Raw genomic sequence first — 20,587 nt, forward strand, 5'->3', positions numbered from 1 at the left:
CTGTACTTTCAGTTTCTGCACAAGTTACCCTGCTGCTGAAATTTTCAATCTGCTCAAGTGGAAGCAACCCCAATATTCCTCACTGTCTTTTATTTTCCCTCACAGTCTGTCCAAGAAAGCATCAAAATCTTAGAGCTGCTACTATGAAACCAAACCTGGAGCTGCCCCTTCTCATGCTCATGGAGAGGGATGCTCTGCATTTCATAGAAATCAATCCCAGCATTTCTGTGAAATGAAATTTACATAGCATTGCTATGCTGCAACATTCCATTGTGACTCAGTGAAACATGCACACAATTTACAAATGAGTTTTGCTGTAATGACCTGGTTCCTGTTTCATGGTTTTTTAGATTCTTTTATGTGGTAGGTTTTGTACAGGACACAGAAAACATTCTGTGCATGTTGACTCTCTTTGTAAGGAAGGTTCTGAACTGTAAAGTTACCACTTATCTACAAAACATTTACACTTAAATCAGAATCATAAGATAATTTAGAGTGGGAGGGAACTCATGAGCTTACCTAGTCAAAAATCTATATATACATATAATTTCATTAGGGGAGAACAAGAGTTTTAACTCTTTAATTAATGTTTATTATGCTTTCATTAACTTTCATTAACACTTTTCAAGAACAGCAGTTTTCTGGGTGCTGGTATCTCTAACAGAGTGAACTCCAAAGGGCTGAGCTTATCAGGACCTTAAATGAACAATATCTGAGTACACTCCACACATCCCTGCCTGTTACAGGCACATGAGACTGACCCTTCCCATGCTGACACACATCCAGGAGTGATGTGATTTCCTTGTGGAAAGTTCCTGAAAGTGTGTGTGTGTTTTCTGCCTGCATTTCAGAAGAAGCAGGTAGGGTGTGCTAGGAATGAGCCCAAAGGCAAGCAATAGATGAAGCAAATGTGCTGCTTGGCTGTCAGAGAGCATCTTCTCACGGACCATAACATTAATTCCTAGATAATAAAATGGAGCTGGAGAGTCTCCTCTGGTGTTTATTCAAAAGGAGAACTGGATTTTTTTTACTTACTCTCTGAAGCAAAACCATCCACGAATTACAGATAGCAGAAAAATATTTATAACCTGCTCTAATATGAAAATTCCTTATGTAATTTCACATCCCGTTGTATCAGTCCATTACAGATTTCATTTCACATACTTTTCCCTACCTGCTAACACAAAATCAAATAAGTGCATGACATCAGTGTGTGTGCATTTGCAAAAGCAAGTACCAATAATCTAAATGTAAATATGTTTTCAAATGATTCCTGCTGTAGGCCCTAGAGGAGGAATGAATAAATGAAATTTCATTCAGTTTTCCTAAACAACTAAAGGCTTTGTTTTTTTAAAAAACCCATGAATTTGCTAGGAGTTAGATCTTCAGACTTCTAAAGTATTTTTTGGATTCTCTCAGTTTAGGCAGGTGAAACCAGAAGAATCAATTGCTTTTGTATCTTCTGCAAACCTCAGTGCTTTATATTTTTCTTCATTACAAACAGCGATAGGAACTTCAGACTAGGCTGGAAGAAAGGTTCACTGATATTTGACAAAACATAATCCCACCTGAGATAATGAGAAACATGTCATTTAAACCAGTAGTATCTTGAGTAATGATTTTTAAAAATTGGAATCCATTTATCATTAATATAATTTTTTAAAAAATATTATACCCAGTAATATTTGTCAGATGCTTCCTTTTAAGATAATACATATAATACGCTTAACTTGCATTTTTTCAAATACATTTTTAATGCTTCTTGTGTTCCACTGATAATTTGTGGACTAAATTACCTCAAAACAAATCATCACTTGAAGTGTTAACCAACATTTTCTTGTTAGTTCAGCAAATCTTCATGAGTTTCAGTAGAAAACACATTGTGTGGGTTCCCTACAGCTTTTATATTGGTACCAGTAAAATATAAATGAGATTGGTGTGAACATAAAGAAGTTCAGCTTGTGGTTCTTTGATGTTAAGTATGGAGACATGCAATTTGAATGATTTTTTTCTTTTTTTGCCATGTGTATTCTTCACATTATACAAGCAGCATCTTTCTGTTTAAATGGTTTAAAATATGACTGTGGGGTCTCTTCTATTTAATTAGTTGTGGTTTCATATTTTAGGGCTTAACTTTCTCTTTTCATTATGAAACCTTTTCTTCCTGACTAATTTTAAAGAATCATTTTAAAGGAATTGAGCCTGCTGGGTTCATTTATTTATTTTTGTCTTTCCCAGCTGTAGGTATCCAGATGAAACTTGAATTTTTCCAGCGGAAATTTTGGACTGCAAGCAGACAGGTATATTTTAAATGGAAGTTTTCTTTGTTATTGAATTTGCAACAGGTTTTTAACTGTGGAAGTAATGATCTTGTCACAAGTAAACTATTGTAAAGAAACAATGTATTTGGAGACTGGTTCTGTTTTTACATTTGGAAAAGGAGAATTCAGAGATGGAGAGCAGTTGCTTGATTTTTGGAAGCAAGTAGGAAGTTTATTAATTTCAGGACCCAATACATAAGGAGTTACTTTGCTGGCATGTGGTTTTTCTCCCCTAGAAAAAGTGCAAGCAGTAACCAAAAGTGTGGTATTTGTTTCCAGCTATAGCAGAATCACGACTTCTCATGTAGGTTTTCTCTCTAAGGAACTGTAGGATCACACAGATTAATTGACAAAAGTACATTCCTGAATGATGGTTGGTACTCACAGAGTCCAATAAACTTCACCTGAACCATTCAGGGATAGAATTTGTACTCACTGGAGAGGATAATCAGGTACTTTCTAAAGATTAGGAGATGTCATCCCCGGTTTGAGAATCGATTGGAACTGTGCTGTTGCAGAAAATAAACCCTGGCCCCACCCCTACTGGAGAATCTTCTCTCATCTATGAATGGTCTCAAAGATTTAGAGTGTGGAGGAGATTGTGGTGTTTAAAGCAGCTGAAATTACTGTGTGAATGAGCCCTTTCTCTGCAGAGAGGAACAGAACACATTTGGTGAACGATTCAAAAGTTTGCTGGTCATTTTTAGAATTTATTTAGATAAAGATGTAATCAATATCAACTCCTTTAAAATTTTGCTCATATGAATTTATATTTTTTTTTTATTTTGTAGTCATCCAATAAAAATTGAAAATATTTCACTGATTTTTTTATATCATCTTTAGTGTGCATCTCTCGACGGCAGATGTGCTATAAGTTGTGATGATGAAGTAAGTATTTAACAGATTTTTTCCATGTATACCTCTACTGCAGTAGAAGATACAATTGATGAATTTAATTTGAACATCTCATTGTACATCATGGTCTTTATCACCTTGTAAATATTTTACTTTTTAGATACTGAGACTTTTGTTATGCCTGTTACAGACACCCACTGAATTACAAGGTTGAGTCCAGTACCTCAAACATGTGTTGCAATAATTTCTGCTTTGTGAATCCAGTTTGGGAAATAATTTGAAGCACTGCTAAGGCATTTGTTTACTACTTTATTGTTGATGAAAGAAAGAAAACCACTAGCATTTTAAAGTCTTCAGCTGGACACAGCAGGAACCATACAACCATATGTAGAGATTTAATAATAGTGTGAACATTGCTGATTTAGAGATTCCAGACTTTTCCTTAATGGCAAAACACACTGTTGGTAGGACTCAAACAAAAATCACAGCTCCTCTGGTGAGTCCCTTGACTTTCACAGCTTCTCTCAATGGCAAGAAAATACCTGCTGAACATTTACAGTATAAATTAAAGCATTTAAAAGTAAACATGAAGAAATTAATGCAAATTGAGTGGCACAATAGTCAATAAATGTTAATGATTCAGTAATAACATGTTAATTATAAGAATAATTAAAACTAAAGTGAATCAATTGATGAGTGTGTGATACCTTTGACCCTAAAATAGAGAAAACCCATTAATTAAAAATACCTTTTTTTTTTCTTGAGAGCTTTGAATTTGCTTATTTATTCTTGTTTTCCTGATGCCTCACATTTTATTTTAATGTTCTGTTTTCTTTCTTTTTCATTTCTGGTTTCTTAACCCATGTTACATTCCATTACTGTTATTGTATACTGGAGCTGTGAAAAATACATAGAGGACTTGAACTGGATCAAAGTTACTGTAGTTCAGATGTGTTCTCAGACCTCAGTTAACATTCTTGCTGTGTTTATTCTGGACTTCATGCCTACAGTTTTACAAGCTCAGAGACTCTCCACCTATGGAACGTTCCCCTTGAAATCTGAAATTCACTGAACTTGAACCTTTGGGCAAACCTGAGCCTAGTTCACTTCCAATACCTGTGAAACATTGTGAATTAGACCTCTTTCACACAGCTGTAGTCTATGCAAATGCTATTACCCCATGCATAAATCTTGTATCAGAAATCTGTTTGAGATTTGCTAGTAATGAGTAAATGCATTCTTCTGCCCTTTGTCCGTGTGAAAGTTAAATTACGAGCTGCTTCTTTAACACAGTAGTGATACTGAAAGTTGTTTATCTTGCTGGCAATGGGTGAATGAACGGTCCTGAATGAATATTTTTTTTCCTAGTTAATATTTCTAAAATGGATTGAAATAGAAACCCTCTTATCTTCATATTCCACAATGTTCTATTTATTGCATTATGTCTGTTTCCAATAACAGTGCTAAAAAATTAGTATCTTTTAAAGTTCTGAGCTGTGCTAGAGAATAACTAAATCTTAGAGATTTGAGACAGGGCCACTAATTCTTGAGTCGAGCCAGTCTTTTCCCAACAGCACATAAGCCATAAACTATGAAATTGAGCCTACACTTTTTTTTTGTCCAGCATGACTTCTTTTATTTATTTTCTATACTATGGAGAAATATTGTTTCTAAAGCAGTATCTTTAGATTAATCTTTCATGCATGAGGACTGCAAATATGTATCCTCAAAAGATCTCTGTGTTGACTTAGCTCCTCTCCTCATCCAGTGGGTGGGAGGTTTCTGGATGACTTTGGGGAGAGCAGTGTTGTGCTGTTAGAGCCTGCTTCTGAAATTCCATCCTTCACACACCACCGAGGTTAAGGAGCTGCCTCTTCTGAGTGCGTCACTCTGCTCAGTTCTTTGCCAGCATCATCAGCTTTTCACATTGCATTTGCCAACTTTGGGCTTTCTAGCAGATCAAAGGTTGAAATTGAGTTGTTCCAACTTCCTTTCTGACAGGTTTTCTGTCACTGGGGGTGTCTGTAGCCGGGGTTCTCCTATTAGAATGAATATCCTGCATTTGCATTAGGGAATGATGGTCATTCTGAACTTTTGCCTGATTTCAGCTTTTGCTTTTTTTTAAACACTCCAAGCTATCATTTCTGCAAATTTCTCTGCTTTGGCCCCACAGAACAGTAATAATATGTGGCTGGAATGAGACTCAGGCGCATCTAACCATCTCTGGAAATATCAGACTGCATTTTCACATCTTGCACAGCTACTACTTCATGGGGCTGCTTTCCTCCCTAAATCAGCACAGAGACCTTGCTGGATGTGCAGCATGCAGCAGAAAGCATATTTTGTCATATTTCTGTACAGCCCATTTGCAGCAGGAAAGGTTTTGAATTCAAAACAAAGCCAGGAGGATTCCTGTATTGAAAGCCATTCTTCTTATTTTTTCCTTTCATGCAAATATCATAGAAAATTCAATAAGCAAGGATAAAAATGTTGTTGATTTAGACCAACAATAGAAATACAATAAAGATTTAACACTGAGATAGGTATTTGGCAATACTGAGGAGAAGCTGAGTTCTATCAAGGTTTCAGGGTTTGAGTTGAACCTTATGTTTAAACTCTGAAGTGCAGTAATTAAAACTTTGCCTGTAGCAAGTAATTCTGTGAGGTTAAAATGGTGCATGTGTGTGTGTGGAGGGAAGCACTGATTTTCCTTGTTTTATACAGTTCAGACGTCTGACCTACAGAAAGCTAACAGTCCTACCTCTAAACCCAGTTCCCAATTAAAAATACAATTTGAAAAGCTTTAGGAGACCTGTGGGGCCTCTTTTACAGAAGTTTCTGGTCCCATCCCCCAATGAACAAATTAAAAAATATTACCTGGTCCCCTGTTGGTTCTGCAGGCTGACACTGTGTTTTCATTAATACATCGTTAGGGTAATGACATTGTGCTGATGTTTTTCTCCAAATACAGGAGCAGCCATCAGGAACACTGAAGTTCTGTGCCTTTGCAAACTTTGTTGCAAGGAAAACATTCAAGAATGAATTATAAAAATTTTGGGGTTTATGTTTGCTTGTAATTATCTTATATCCACCCATTCTGTACACATCTTCATTTTGTTTTGCATGGAAAAGAAGCAAAAAGATGAAATTGGGTAATACCCCATAACCAAGACTACACTCATTTTGAATTTATGTAAAATCTTATAACAACCTGAAGGTTTTACCCATTTACAATTGAATTAGAATTGAAGTATGTAACTAACTTATTGCTATGCCCTAAAATCAAAATTTTAAATAATATTTTGTTATTTTTCAGACAATCAACTGTTACCTAATAGATAACAATGGATTTATTTTAGTGTCTGAAGACTATCAACAGGTAAGTGTAAGATTTTTTTTGAGTTTTCTCGTGTAACATATTAATCTAAAATTACTTTTTTTAAGTAGGCCACAATCTGAAAATGGTAAAGAATTGTAACAGATAAAAAAAAAATCCTTCTACAAAGAATGTAAGTTTTTTTCTCACAGGAGCTCAGTTTCTGTCTCCCATTGGAGCAGGGTCTGTTCTTAAACTCATAAATGTTCTCTTAAAAGACCTTTCTCTCACACTGCAGAAGTGTCTGTCTTCTGTAAGAGGCTTTTACTCCAAGAAAAAAAAAAATCCCCGTGCCATTTTTGTCACAAGGAAAGATTGGGAAGGCGGGGGAAGGACACAGAGCTTTTACATTCAAACTTAAGATAATGAGGTTTTACAGAGCTGTTGGCTGAGGAGTTTGTTTTCTGAAGTGGATTAAAGTCATTGAAGGATTAAAACTAAGCACTCAGCTTTCAATGGAGAGGACAAGAAATATGATTATCACAGAATCACAGAATGTTTTGCTCAATCCTGCAAACCTTGTGACCATCACCATTCTCATTAACTTTTGCCTGAAAACTGCTGGGCTGGTGCTGCAGTCACACGAGAATTGTCTGAAGTTGAATTGTTTTTATGTGTTGGGATTGTGAACAGGAATAGCCACACTCCTATTAGCCCTCAGCTGAATTAAAGTTGTTCCAATGAGCATGACCTAAGAAATACACTCATTATTGAATGATCTTCATACACTTAAAACATGTCTATTTCCCCTTTTGTTGTTACAATTTACAGGTGCATAGCTGTGACTTGTGTCAGTGATTTGTCAGCTCATAGCTGGCTATGGCCAATAATTATTAGGAAGAGATGTTTCTTTTGATAGTCACCTGATAAAAGCCATTACATATTCCTGTGAATAGTCTGGACAACTGTTGCACCAGAAATAGGCTGGGAATGGATTCTGACCTGTTTTATTAGTTACATCAATCTAAGTCTAAGAGGGACAGCAGAGAAGTCTCTATGTTTATGTAAATTTATAATCAGATTTCATTAGTGTATGTCTGTTTTATATATATAAAATGTGTATACAGGCTATTCTGAATAGAGAAGGGGTGGAGAAGTGGAATGATGCCTTATCAGTTCCTGACCTATCTGGGGTTGCTTCAGCACTGTTTTTCTATCAGCTTTCCAAACATGACCTGAACTGCTCCCAGAATCAGGTTTGTGGGGCAGAATAATTCTCCTGAATTGCAACTAAATCCTGATGTATTAAAAAACCAGTGATAACCTGGGTGAGGCTGCTTTTGGGGGAGAGCTGGCATTTACAAAGGGAGCTTTTGTGGAGAGAACTGTCACTGAAATGTCTTCATAAGATTGGTGCACAACTTGACAAATCAGGTTTATTACTATCTAAGGTCATATGAGGCATTTATGGTTTGGAGTTTCTTGACGTTGCCTGCCTCTCCAATCATTAGGGTAATCTTTCTTCATCAGTCAGCCAAGGCTATTGAAGCTGGTATTTTTAGTCATGTTCCTTGTGTTTCTAGGAGACTTTACATACCCATATGTTTTGGAAAGTGTTCCAAGATTCCCCTGAGGAAAGAAAAAAAAAAAAAAAAAAGAAGAAGGCAATACTTGCCATTTAGGTGGAGGAATGCCTTTTTATAGCTAGGGCTGTAACTTTTCTGCCTGCAAACTCCCAGGTGCATACTTGAGGTCAGCTAAGTTCCTTGTAATGGAATTGGGGTTTAGTTCGTACAAAACCTATGGAATCCCTGCAATTTGAGAGTGTAGTGCCCTTTCCCCCTCATAAATTGTGGGATTTTTTCCCTTTAAACAATGAAGAGAAATATCCAATCCTCCTGGGAGTTGAGGCTCTAAAATAAAACAGGTCTTCCCAAGGTAGAAAAGTGCTGTACTTGCAAGATTTTCCACTGTCACATGAATGGCTGCAGATGACGGAGTCACTTCCATCCTACAGACCAAATTCATCGCAGCAATGTTTGTTTTCTCAACAGAGATTTATTTTTATTAGTCCACAAGTACTGAATAGGGACAAAATGAGTAATTCATCAAGCTGAGTGGTTTTAAGTATGAAATGACTCTGAATGGAGTTAAAATTTATAGGATTGATGAAATGTACTGTTCCAGCTCCTTAAACAGGTCATACAGGAATTATAAACAATGTTTTTTAATGACTGTTTATGAAATCCTCTCACAACCTGTTTATATCTTTTTTGAGCAACATTTTAATCACAAGAGTTTGTGATCAGATTAGTGTGTTTTCTTTACAAGCTTTAGGTTTGGAAGGCTTTTATTTTTGATATTAGATGTTATATAATGTACCTCAATATATTGTTTAAGCTCTCACATCTGCTCAGGGGAAATAATATAATCCCAACAACTTGCCATAACTGGGAAGTCCTCTTCAGGTTTTATGTAGCAGCAGTCCTGAAAATCTGTCTATGTAACTGTCAAAGCCACTCTCGTCAAATCCTAGAATATGCCAGTTTAAATTCCATCCTTGCTTTTGGTAATTCCTTGCATTTTCCCCTTACAGACTGGTTACTTTTTTGGGGAGGTTGAAGGGGCTGTGATGAACAAGTTACTAACAATGGGCTCTTTTAAGAGGTAAGAATTAACATTTTATCTCTTAAAAAATGTTTTAACAAAAAATCAGTCATGTGAAAGAAAGGCAAGACTGGCGGTGTGGCTGGATTCTCATCTTTTCTGTACAACCTGAGTGTCATTTGATTCCATACACATCAAATATTGAGAGTGCTGGAGTCAGCCTACAGTGAGTTTCCTATTGAAAGAATGGTTTATTTGACTACAATGCTAAACCTGTGTCCCTTTCCTCTTCCCACTGGGCTCAGGTGGAGAAGGGATTGGGCCATATCCCCATTGAGCAGTTCTAACCAGCTCTAAAGCAAAACATTTATGCCACGTTATCATCTTGACCTGTAAAAAGTTGGAGATTGCTAAAGCTAGACAGTTGAAAATGCCCTGCTATTGAAGGGAAAAATGTGTTCTCTCAGTGATCCATTTCCATTCACATGCTAACTTACCTTTTAACATGGTTGTGACTATGGACCCAGTCTCACTGTCATGATGACATTAAAAACTAACAGTGATTTTATATGTTATCCCTTGAAATAAATTGTTCACTCTGAGGAATTAAGAATAAAATTTCCCTTTAACCTGTAACTCATCACTGGAGTCTTCATGGCTTTCACCTGGTCTAAGAGTTGTTCAGATGGTCTAAGAACTGTTCTGTACTCCTTTGTCCTCTTACAGCACAAGAAAACTGCTTTTATACTTTTCCTTTTTATTTTCCTGTATATTTCTAATATGAATAAAGAGACATATCACAGATGCCATCTATCACTGAGTTATAACCTGTGAGGGCGTGTACAGAGGCTCTCTGAGCAGGTGGTTTGTGGGCTTGCTTGGTAAATCTGCTCCCTTAAAGGCAGAAGTTTTCTGTGCTGACCTGAAATGTGAGGATTTAGCACTCATAGAATCATCCCCAATCCTAGATTTCTGAGGGTGGCAACTTTTTCACATTTAGCACTGCATTTTTAACAAATGCTGTACAAGGAAGTGAAGTAATACCTGTTTATAGACTGGATTTGGCAATGAAAGGATCTGTTTGTACAAGAGATGAAGCATTTTATTTAATGTCAAAACTAAGGGATAATGCCTTAACTTGTCCCAGTTTGTGTTGTCCTGCCCAACAAACATTTCAGTCAGAACATCTGCTCGGTGATTGGCAGTGGTGGGTACCACCATTGAGAAAACATAGCTTGAGAGTTCCATCTAAAATGCACTGGGTGGATCTTTGGACTGGACCATTGGTTGGGATTTTGCTGGGCTTTGACTTCATTACTAGAGATAACAAAGACATAAGGTCAGTGCAACTGAGCTGCATACCAAGGAAAATGTAAATACAATGAGCCAATTATTCAACCATTATAAACTGACCACTGCAAATCAGTTAAAGACAGAATCAAAGTGGAGTAATTGCAAGTGAGCAACTTCCCACATAGCAGATAGCAGCAGCAAAAAAAACCCCCAGACTGTGTTTGAGCTGTGTTAGATAAGGCCTTTAAATAAATTATTCCAACAATATGAAGAAGAAATATTTGCTGCTTCTTACAAAAAATAGTGAGATGCATTTACAATATTTTTAAGATTATTAATTTGTCTTGGTGGGGATTGTGTTTTGCTTTTCCAACATTTATTTAAATGAAATATGAAGAAAAGAAAAAGAATGCTTGGTGCAGTGGCAGGATCTGTCAGCAGCACCATTTCCCTGAGAGCACAGTGTGGGCATTGCAGACATTATATTGTCATTTCTGCTCTTACACGGAGGCAAAGCAGAGAGCGCGCTCTGTTCATTTCATTCCCATGATATCCAGAGCCATCCTTCCCTGCAATTTGCTTCTTCTGTGGCATGTGCAGTCCAGCAGGTGAATTTTATAACTTGAGGTGGTGGTGCTCCCTTTTGGGTGGGTTTAGAAGGTTCTGTGGAGCCGGATCCCCCTGCAGCAGGGTTTGGTGACAGCTCCAGGGCGGCGTGGCCGGGGGTCCCCAGCGAGCTGAGTGGCGGTGCCAGCGCCTGCCCCCTCCTCATGATTCCTGCCAGCTGCCAGCTCTGCAGCCACAAAAGGAATGAAACAACTCTTTGTCTGATCTCCCAACTACTGCACATTTGGAGTGATATAGAAGTGCTTTGTAGGATTGAGATGGAAGTGCCAAACAAAAGGGGGTTGTTTGCTGCTGACTGTATTTCTTTTCAACATGCAGCAGGATGAAATTCAATTTTTATGTTCGCTGTTTATTTTTTAACGTGAACTTAAATACCTCCTTCCCTCCTCAATTTCTTTAAACTCAGTACTTCTTTTGAATAAAGTGTGCATATGTATGTATGTATATTTTCTTAGTTTATGGGGTTTATAATTAGGGAGAAAAATTATATCAGTGCCTGCACAGCAACGTGACATGCTCTATGATTTCATTTAGCAAAATTATGTTTATCTTATACCTTAAGTATTGCACACAGTTAAATAATTTAAATATGATTTAAATGTATTATTAAATAAATTAGGATGTGCTTATGGAAAAGTATCTGCTTCACATAACTTAGAAAAGTTTCTTTATGGTTTTCTCAGCGCTTTGTTTATATAAAAACAGTGAAAAAAAGTTCAACAGCTCAAACCATGAAAATCTAAAAAACCAACACTAACATCAGGAAAATTAAAGTCTATCAAAGCAATGAGATCCCTAAAGAAATAAACATAATAAACCTGTAAGAGAAAATGACACATCTCTTGACTTCAAAACACCTTCACCCTTTCCAGTAGGAGGAAAACTAAGCAATTCTGTATGACAAATATGGAAGCTGCATCATTTCCTCTCACAGTTCTCTTTCCACCAGGCGTCCTCTTACATAGAAGAGTCTACGCATTGATATTTGGTATTTAGTAATTTTGTAATTTCGGTGTTTGGCAATATTGGTATTTGATCAGTTGTCAGGATGTCTGACTGAAGTGGCACACCCCTGAAATGCAGCTTTCCCAGGAGCTAAGGCTCCCCCTATCAAGTTCTTGTTGCTCTGAGAGCTTCTCTTGTTTCCCAATTTTTCTTGTAGTGCAGATCCTTCACCTGTTCTCTCCACATGCACAGAGGCACTTTCATCTATCTGTCTTGATCTGCTTTATTAGCAAAACCTAGCAAGTGTTTTGCCCTCAGGTTATGAGTATAAAAGAAATTCAGAACTTTGTTCTTCTAGAAAGTGGTTTAGTAAATTCTTAAAGTCAAATCATGAGATCAGTAACTAGTTGCTTAACAACAGGACAGAGTTTTCACTGAGGCAGCACAGCCTCCAGATGAAGGATGTTTTTCTGTTTTAGCCAGTATTACATATTTAAGCATTTTATTAAGACATTCTCTTTCTTTGTGCTAAACTGACACATTTAAAATTTGGGTTCATTTTCATGTGGATTTTTACATTCATGGATTTAGCTGCCTATTAATTGGGCAAATTGCACGTTTGCTTTGGAGAAGATCGGACTGAAGGAACATTCCAAATTGCAGTTGTTAGTCTTGGCATTGAACAAATTGTCATTACCAACAAGGTTTACTTTTTATTTTGTCATTTACTAAATGTGAATTTGGTACCTGCACACTGAAACTCCCACATTGATGTGGGGTATGTTTCCTGCTCATATTTTGTTCATGTGATATCTAAAATTAATGTCTTTAGTCTGAGTTTTAGGCATTGTTTGACTTTGTCTCTGTAAATATTACCTTTAATGCAGTGTATTCATGTACAGAATTAGTTTATACACTTAAGGAGAAACACAGGCATATGTGTTACATAAATGAGTTCTCATTCCATATTCTGTCAATACAGGTTGAGTTGCAGTTTTTATACAGGTTATTCATTGAGAACCTTGGCAATTGGGAATAGCTGAGCAATAAAAGCAGAGATTGATGATGACAAGTTTGTTCTGTCAAAATGCTGTAATTTAGTTTTAATCTTTCCATTGATTTTGGTGAAAGGTCTTCTGGCAGCTTTTGGACACTAACAATCTGTCAGTGCAGGTATGAGAGGCAGAGCAGCAACAGTCTGGGGTTTCCTACAATGTCCTGTTATCTCCCCACAGGAACCTCTCTAGACTTAGAAACTGGTTTGCTCCTCACACCGTTCAACACCGTCCCTCTTTCCCCTCCTTGCCAGAATGTCAGACAGGCTGCACATTTTATCTCTGAGTTATGAACACCTTTGCACCACAAGCGAGCTGTAGTCACCACTAATTTTTTCCACGGATTACTGAAGAAAGCATAGTGTCAATAATTAGGGCTTCTGTGTTATTGGCTTCCTTTGCCCAGCTCTTTAGAGCATATTTTCTTTTCCTGTAGACTTGACATTTACTTCCATGGTAAAAAGCTTATTATTCCTACACATTATCTGAAACCCACCAAATCTTGAACTGCTGACAAAACATTTGGAATTCTATGCATTGAAGACCTTTCAGCTGCTACAATTGTCAGTGGTGGTATTTTATACTACCAAGTAGAAATCCATGTCTGTGATGAAAACCTGGCTGAAAGCAATAGAGAGTACATCTGCCAATATATCCTGTGCTGCTGTAGGTCTTGGAAGTTTAATTTTCTTGAACCAGATTTGTACTCAATTGTAAGTACATTGCAAAGTAGGAGAGTGGAATTTACTGTATCAGGAAATTGACAATAAAGGGGTTTTCACTAAGATGTGTTTGGCCCCTGAAGTTACATAAACTGACTATATACATTTTGTTGTGCTAAATAGCTGATGCTGAACACAATCGGTCTGGGACTTCAGGCGTGGAAGTTGACAGTGTGGTGGTGTCAGGAAGTCTCAGGAATGTCCTCTGTATTAAGAGCAGAGCTCCCTTGGGAGGTGCTGTGATGCAGAGCATGGACTTGGCACACAGATGGGCTTAGAAGTTATGTTCCCTGACCATGGTCAGCGGGACAGGATATGGTCAGCTGCAAACAGCTACTTAAAGCTGAAATACAGTCACTTCAGAAAGGGTGATCTGGAAGCCTTTCTTCAGTAACAATGTGTTAAATCTTTCTGAGTGAGAAGAAAGTCTATTTTCTAAAATCCCAGAGAGATTTTAGCAGGGAAACAACACCCTGGAAATGACACCTGAACACAGAAACACTGCAGCATCTTGGGCAACGCTTTGACTACAAATGCTCTAATACCTTTTATATAGAATAGGGCTGGAAGGCTTTTGCTTTCATATTACATTTATAAGAATAAAACCAAAACAACTGGATTTGAAATTGCAAATGCCTTGGAACCAATATAATAACGTTCGTAGTGACAGAGAATCAAGAACTGGTTCAATATGTTGCAGTGTTCAGATTTCAGCGTGGCTATCAGCTTCACCCACTGATCTTTGAAGTGTGTTACACAATTCTTATTTGTTTCTAGCACAAAACAATCAGGTCTTTTAAGAACATTTTGCAGTAATGCTTTCACTGATATATTTTGCACATCCTGTGCTATAATAGTGTGAATCATCTTTAGAAACTTTGAGCTAGGTGTTGAACAGCCCACTTTGAGACTGCAATGCATTAAACCCAAAAACTCATTCCAGGCTTTTTTCAGAAAACTATGTACCTTTCTAAACATTTGCTCCTTTTGTTTTTTATTTTTCCTTTTTTTAAACCTGGATACATTAGCTGATTTCTCATTTTTTCCTGAACCAGAACCTTTACACTAGAAAACTCAAATATATTTACTTAAACTAAACTAAACTAACTAAAACCAATATATTCCAGAGATGATATCTGCCTTTCCAAGTTCTATAGTGTTCCACATGATTTTGAGGTTGCTTATGAAAACTCTTCCTTTCTGCCATCACTCTAAAATTTATTAATTATTTCCCTGTTAAATGAAGAGTGCTTTAACTGGATTTATTTATTGGTTTTCTTTTTCTTAATCATAGCACATTCTTAGATTGCTGAATACTCCCGACAATAAAATAACACAACCTACAAAAAATATAACCTAGCATGTTGGGGTGAAGTATTAAATATATTTCTGTTTATTTGTGGGAGTAAACATTTCAGTCTTTTAATGCATTTTTATCTTTGAGCATTTAAAGAAACTATTGAGTCTATCAGAATGCAATAATTACATAAATGCAATAGAAGTTCAAATACTGAGGGGGGAAAGGCTTTTAACAACATCAAAAATTAAATTCAAATTATAATAGATCTTTCACATGACATTATAATAGTATATATATTCTATATAGAATAGTATAATAGTGCATATATGTATCTACACAAGTATATATGTAATAGTATTATAATAGTATTTGATTAACACTGCTTAGCAGAATAATGGAGTCCACTGTTTGACCAGGAAGTTCTGCTGTGTGAAACTGAAAGCTGAGACATTGATTCACTTTTAAACATGGAACAGTTACCAAACTTAATAAATATATTGAAAAAACATTTACAATGAATATAGACAAAACAATGTATTCTGCTTCTAAGGCTAGATATTAAATAAAGCAGGATGTGACTCTTTCATCCATACAGAATTTCTTGATACTCTGCAGAGAGCACATTAACATCTCTAAACTGCCCTTTTCTATGCATTTATCTCTTGCCTCCATCACTGGGTGGTCCAAGTGCACACACAACAACACCATGCTCGGATCCTGAGGAATAAAATAGTCCAAGGCTGGAAAGGCTGAGCTTTAGAAATTCCTACCCAGGGGCTGGATCCTGACCATGGTTAAAGGATGAAAAAGAAGGAAGGGAAAAGCTAGGGGAAGTGGTGTATTTCTGCATGCCACAGAGGCAGCACAGCTTACACCGTGTACTGCTCTGTTTGTCTTGGCAGATCTGGGTGCGCGGATCTGGCTGTGGGCGGGATTCTGCCAAGGATGGTCAGTGTTCGACTCACACCATGTTTAGGTCTCTAGTTATGCGTTTGTCTCCCATGTGCCTCTCTCTGCCAGTCCACAAAACAATGGCTTCCTAGGCATTTCTATGCTCAACATAAGAGAAAAACAACAATGTAAGCAGTATGACCACGTGCTAAATGTTTAGCTGAAGCTGCGACATCCGATATATTAGAGATTTTGTTTGTAAGCTAGGAAGAAATAATAGACATAATATAGAAGTTTTAGTGATGATTGCTGTCACAAAATTAGATCAGAAAAAAACCCCAAAAATATACCCTTTACCACAATGGAATACAACATTTTATTGGTACAGGTTGCAAGGTTTCATGGCATGCAGTGCAGGATGCCTCGTGGTGATGCTGAATGCATTTCATGACCTGGTTTTGGCAGCTTCTGGGACAACCTCTCTGTAGCTGAATTTGTGTGCTCTTCTTTCCTCTTCATTTAGAAGCAAGGCACACATTGCAAAACATTGAAGTCCCATCTCATACCTCTATTAACCATCTCTGTCCAGTTGTGTTCCCTCGTCCCTCTGATGATGCAAAAGTCAAATGGAAATGTTCAATTAACAATAGTGAGTTCTATATATTTACACTTGTTGCAAATTATCAGCTAAAGATTCCTTACATCTGCTACAGATTTTAAATGTTTTGTTTATGTGGATGGATAAAGTTAATTGATTGTTCTATGGACAGACAGATTTAGAGAAATAATCACAATAATTCCATGTACTAGCTCTGAGTTCTGGATTTTGCATTTAGATCTCTGAAGTGTTTTGATGATAAGTAAAATTGCAAGCATAAGTAAATTTCCCTGTTTATTATGCATCTGAGGAGGCTTCTAGCATGACTTGATTACAACAGATACCTGGGATATTTTGCCTTGTGAAAAGAAGCAAAGGTAAACCCATACTGCTTCAAATATCTGTACTGTCAATGCACTGAAATTCCACCTCTGTCTCCTTCAGGGAGCTTCAGAAGCAATGCCACATTACAAAGCAGTTGTGCACTGAGATGCTGGGACTGTAGAAACTGAAGTTTGAGTTGTGTGTTGTGAGAAGCCTCTCAAATGCATAGGCTCTTTCACTTTCTGGGGCTAAATGTGCTGACCTGCGTCCAGAACCAGTTGTTTAAGCATTGTGTTGGATGTGTATTCTCCTCCTCCCCACATTGTTTATGCCATTGTGTGTTACACTCTCTGTGGATCTTCTCTGGTTCCTCCCCAGTTATGCTTTTGCTTTGTTCTGTAGTCTGCTAAAATCCTTACAAAGTTTTCACAGCATTTCTTTCACTCTTTCCTGTAACCTGTATTTTAATGATCCCATTCCCTTTTTCCCCCACCCTGCTGTTACAATTTTTATTTCCCTGTCCACTTTGTGAGCAGAATGTTCCATATCATCATCTTTATTCCACTGTGTTTTCTTCTTTTAGTCAAGCAGTTTTCTGTTCTTCCCTGTAGAATTACACTTTATGACTACCAGGCCATGTGTAGGACAAACAAAGAGAGTAGCGACAGTGCCCGTAGCTTACTGGACGTAAGTACAGCTCATCCTATCAGCATCTTTCCATGCAATCATCAAAGAAAATTGTTGCAAATATCTCATGGTCATTCTAAGACTGTTCTTTTGATTTGGAATGCTTATAGCTCTCGTGTTTATCCCAGAGCATACAAAGGGTGCTTCATTACAAACTAATGCAAAGTGTTCCGATTTTTCAAGTTCATTTTAATGCTGGGCCATCATTTCTGAGGTTCTGTCAGAATGTTTTTTGCACAATATGAATCTGCCTTCTTAGGAATTTGTAAATTTGGCAGTAGATTGTGTTTTGTCTGGGGGACTGGAATCACATATGCCTTTTCTGTACATAAACACGTAATTCAAATTAAAAATTGAGTTGTCTTTTTTTTTATACAAAAGGAATGGTTCATTGACAAGGCATGCAAGTCAGTGATTTTAGCAATTGCTTTTGCTTAGTATTTAAACATGTCTTTTAAAGTAGAATTTCAATGCATTTAAACCCTTGTGTTGCAATTTGTGTACAAATCCTGTCCTTCTGCTAGGCTTGATTAGAGACAATCTGGGTCTTGCCAAAGCAGCACTTTATTGCTAAATCCTATGTCTGGGTAATAATCCCAAGGATGCTTTGTAACCATTCACTGATTGCTACAATGATCTATCAGAACTGATCAGGTGTTAGATAGAGGTTTTACATACAAAAAAGGAACCATTTTCACAAGTAGATGACAGTAATAGCATGAAAAAATTCTTAAGTGAACAGCCATAAAACACTGGCAATTTTGCCAGTCAAGAAAAGTTGACTGATAGCATTTCTAAGTGCACTTCTAACTAGAAAAATATAGATCTATCTAGGAAAAAAAATAACCCCTTAATAATTTTGTTCTTTTGGGGATGTTTTCATTTACATATTTACATGACTGTTTTTCATATGCCTGGACTTATGGCATTTATCAGTTTGTTATTCACTAAGGTCTGAGCCCAAAAAAGACCATCTCCACATCATCAAAACTAGACTGCAATGAGATTTAAATTATTAGTGAAATAGAACAGGGTGCTGTGAAACACATTTGCATGAAAAATCTTAAAATATATTACAACTCTTAACAAAAGCCCTCTGTCCAAAGACTTGGGGCTTCAGTCCGGTTTGCCTAAGCACTCAGCATGTAGAGCTGAAGCATTATCCCTTAAAAAGTGGGCTCTATTCCAAAAGATATTTTTTTATTATTCCAAATTTTGTCCAGGATATTCAGGAAAATAAAACCCTGCATCTGTTTTGGGATGCACTGAGACATGTCAAAGATTTTTTTTATTTAAAGATAGTTAAGCTCTTTAAACCTCAAGTGAGTTTTGGTGATCCTCAGTATGAAAGATGAACAGAGTTTTAGGTTATTATTTTCCTGTTGATTCAGTCACTCCTATCAACCATGACTATTGAAAAAGTATAAAGGAAGTTTGCATTAAGGACAGGTAGGGCTGATTCCTCATGTTTCTTGTTTTGTGCCCAGTTTTTTACTTATCAGGTTATTAGGCAGTATCCAGTATAATTTCTGCTTAAGTAAAAGGTTTGTTCACAAAAGTTTATCCTTCCTTTTGAGAATTATGGTTTTATAAATACAGGAACAGAGACAGGGACAAGATGGAAACTCCATGAGAAGTTCCTGTTCTAAACAGCACAGGCAAGGAGAAGAGGCATCAGAAACTCCACTCCAGCCTTTTAGACTGTGGGAGTGAGATGATAAATTAGGGATGGATTAGATTTAGAGATCTCCTTGTCCATTTCTTTAATAGTATTGCTTCTTAACAGCTGTCCAGACACTGTGTTATGTGAACTTTTGTTTTAATTGGTCCAAGACCTACATGTTTCTCCGTAGAACCACCTTGTTGCAAATGTAGTGGTGCCATGGAGCCACAGAACTAAATTACTTTGGCTCTCAGTGTTGGTTTAAATATGTAGAAAGAATGTAATTCCTGCAGTTTTTGTTGCAGTTTTTGAAGGAACAATCTGTGAGTGGAAAAGGCTTTTGAGTAAAATCACATTTCATGAGAATGTATTTATATCATTGAAATGACAGTTTTTTCCACTGGAATTTCAAAACAAAATATTTTTTCATTTTCTGTAGAAATTAATGAATTTTTCAGATACATTGGGGTTTTAAATTTTAATTAATTTCTAATATTAAAAGAGTTACTAAAACACATGGTGTATTTTACACTAAATAAGTGTTCTTCATAAGTAATAACGAATACATTGTTTTACACTAAATTTGGCATTATGAAAACAAAAGTATACAGAAAATTGAATTACCTGGTCCTGAAATTTCAGGTTTTCTGATTTGGAATCAAAATTAATAAGATGTCCCACAGGGATGATATTTTCTTTTCTTTCATCTCCAGGAAAGTCTTGTAGTTTTTATCATTTCCTATAAGACAGGGTTTCACAGGTGAAAATCTTTCTTGTCTCAGACATGGCACTAAGTGAGTTCTTTGGATCTGTGAGTCCTCAGCCCTGCACAGAAACTTTCTCTGTGACCCCTGAAAATTTTAGATGTCCTGTTACTGCTCTGCCAAACAGCATTGCTTCAGTGAGTGCTGATTTGGGGTGGTTAAACATGATTTTAGAGATCTGAGGAGTTCTGCCATTATGATTTCTATTTGTTAAAATGCTCTGTTTTATCTAAAAGAGTCTGCAGAATTTTATGCAACTAGGACATCTTAACAAAGATGAGGGAGACAAGGAGAAATTCCAAATTTCTGGAAGCTGACTTTTCTGCCTGGCTTTCTTTCATGAAAGATTAATCCTATTAATAGTCTTTTCAAAAACGAAATATTCAGAATGTATTAGAAATACTGTAAACAGAGGATTTTCAAAGGATTTGCTGTATTTTTTATGATCCAGAAAAACAGGAGGAGGAGGGAAAAAACTTCTTAAAGTGCTTACAACTGGACTGTCAAATGTCAGATAAACATTTAGGTAAATTCAGACTTCAGAAGCTTTTCTGAGCCTAATGAGGCTGAGGTAATGAATAGAGATTTGCATTATAGAGAGGCAAATCTGTGAACTGCA

The 20,587-nt window shown here is 36.8% G+C and overlaps 1 protein-coding gene across 5 annotated transcripts in view; it reads left to right on the plus strand.

Moving 5' to 3' along the window:
- Positions 1-20,587, plus strand: part of CACNA2D3 (calcium voltage-gated channel auxiliary subunit alpha2delta 3) — a 385,680-nt gene that overhangs the window by 341,905 nt on the left and 23,188 nt on the right. For 4 of the 5 annotated variants that reach the window (XM_015641179.3, XM_015641181.3, XM_015641180.3 and 1 more), the window contains 5 exons: positions 2,239-2,300; positions 3,165-3,209; positions 6,493-6,555; positions 9,089-9,159; positions 17,466-17,541. In XM_015641179.3, coding sequence (XP_015496665.1) covers positions 2,239-2,300; positions 3,165-3,209; positions 6,493-6,555; positions 9,089-9,159; positions 17,466-17,541 — 317 coding nt within the window. Of the gene's footprint in view, positions 1-2,238; positions 2,301-3,164; positions 3,210-6,492; positions 6,556-9,088; positions 9,160-15,943; positions 15,990-17,465; positions 17,542-20,587 lie in introns of all 5 variants that reach the window. The other variant, XR_001523933.2, reaches the window with a different exon arrangement.

Source organism: Parus major, chromosome 12 (genome assembly GCF_001522545.3).
Source record: "Parus major isolate Abel chromosome 12, Parus_major1.1, whole genome shotgun sequence".
NCBI classification, from domain to species: domain Eukaryota; kingdom Metazoa; phylum Chordata; class Aves; order Passeriformes; family Paridae; genus Parus; species Parus major.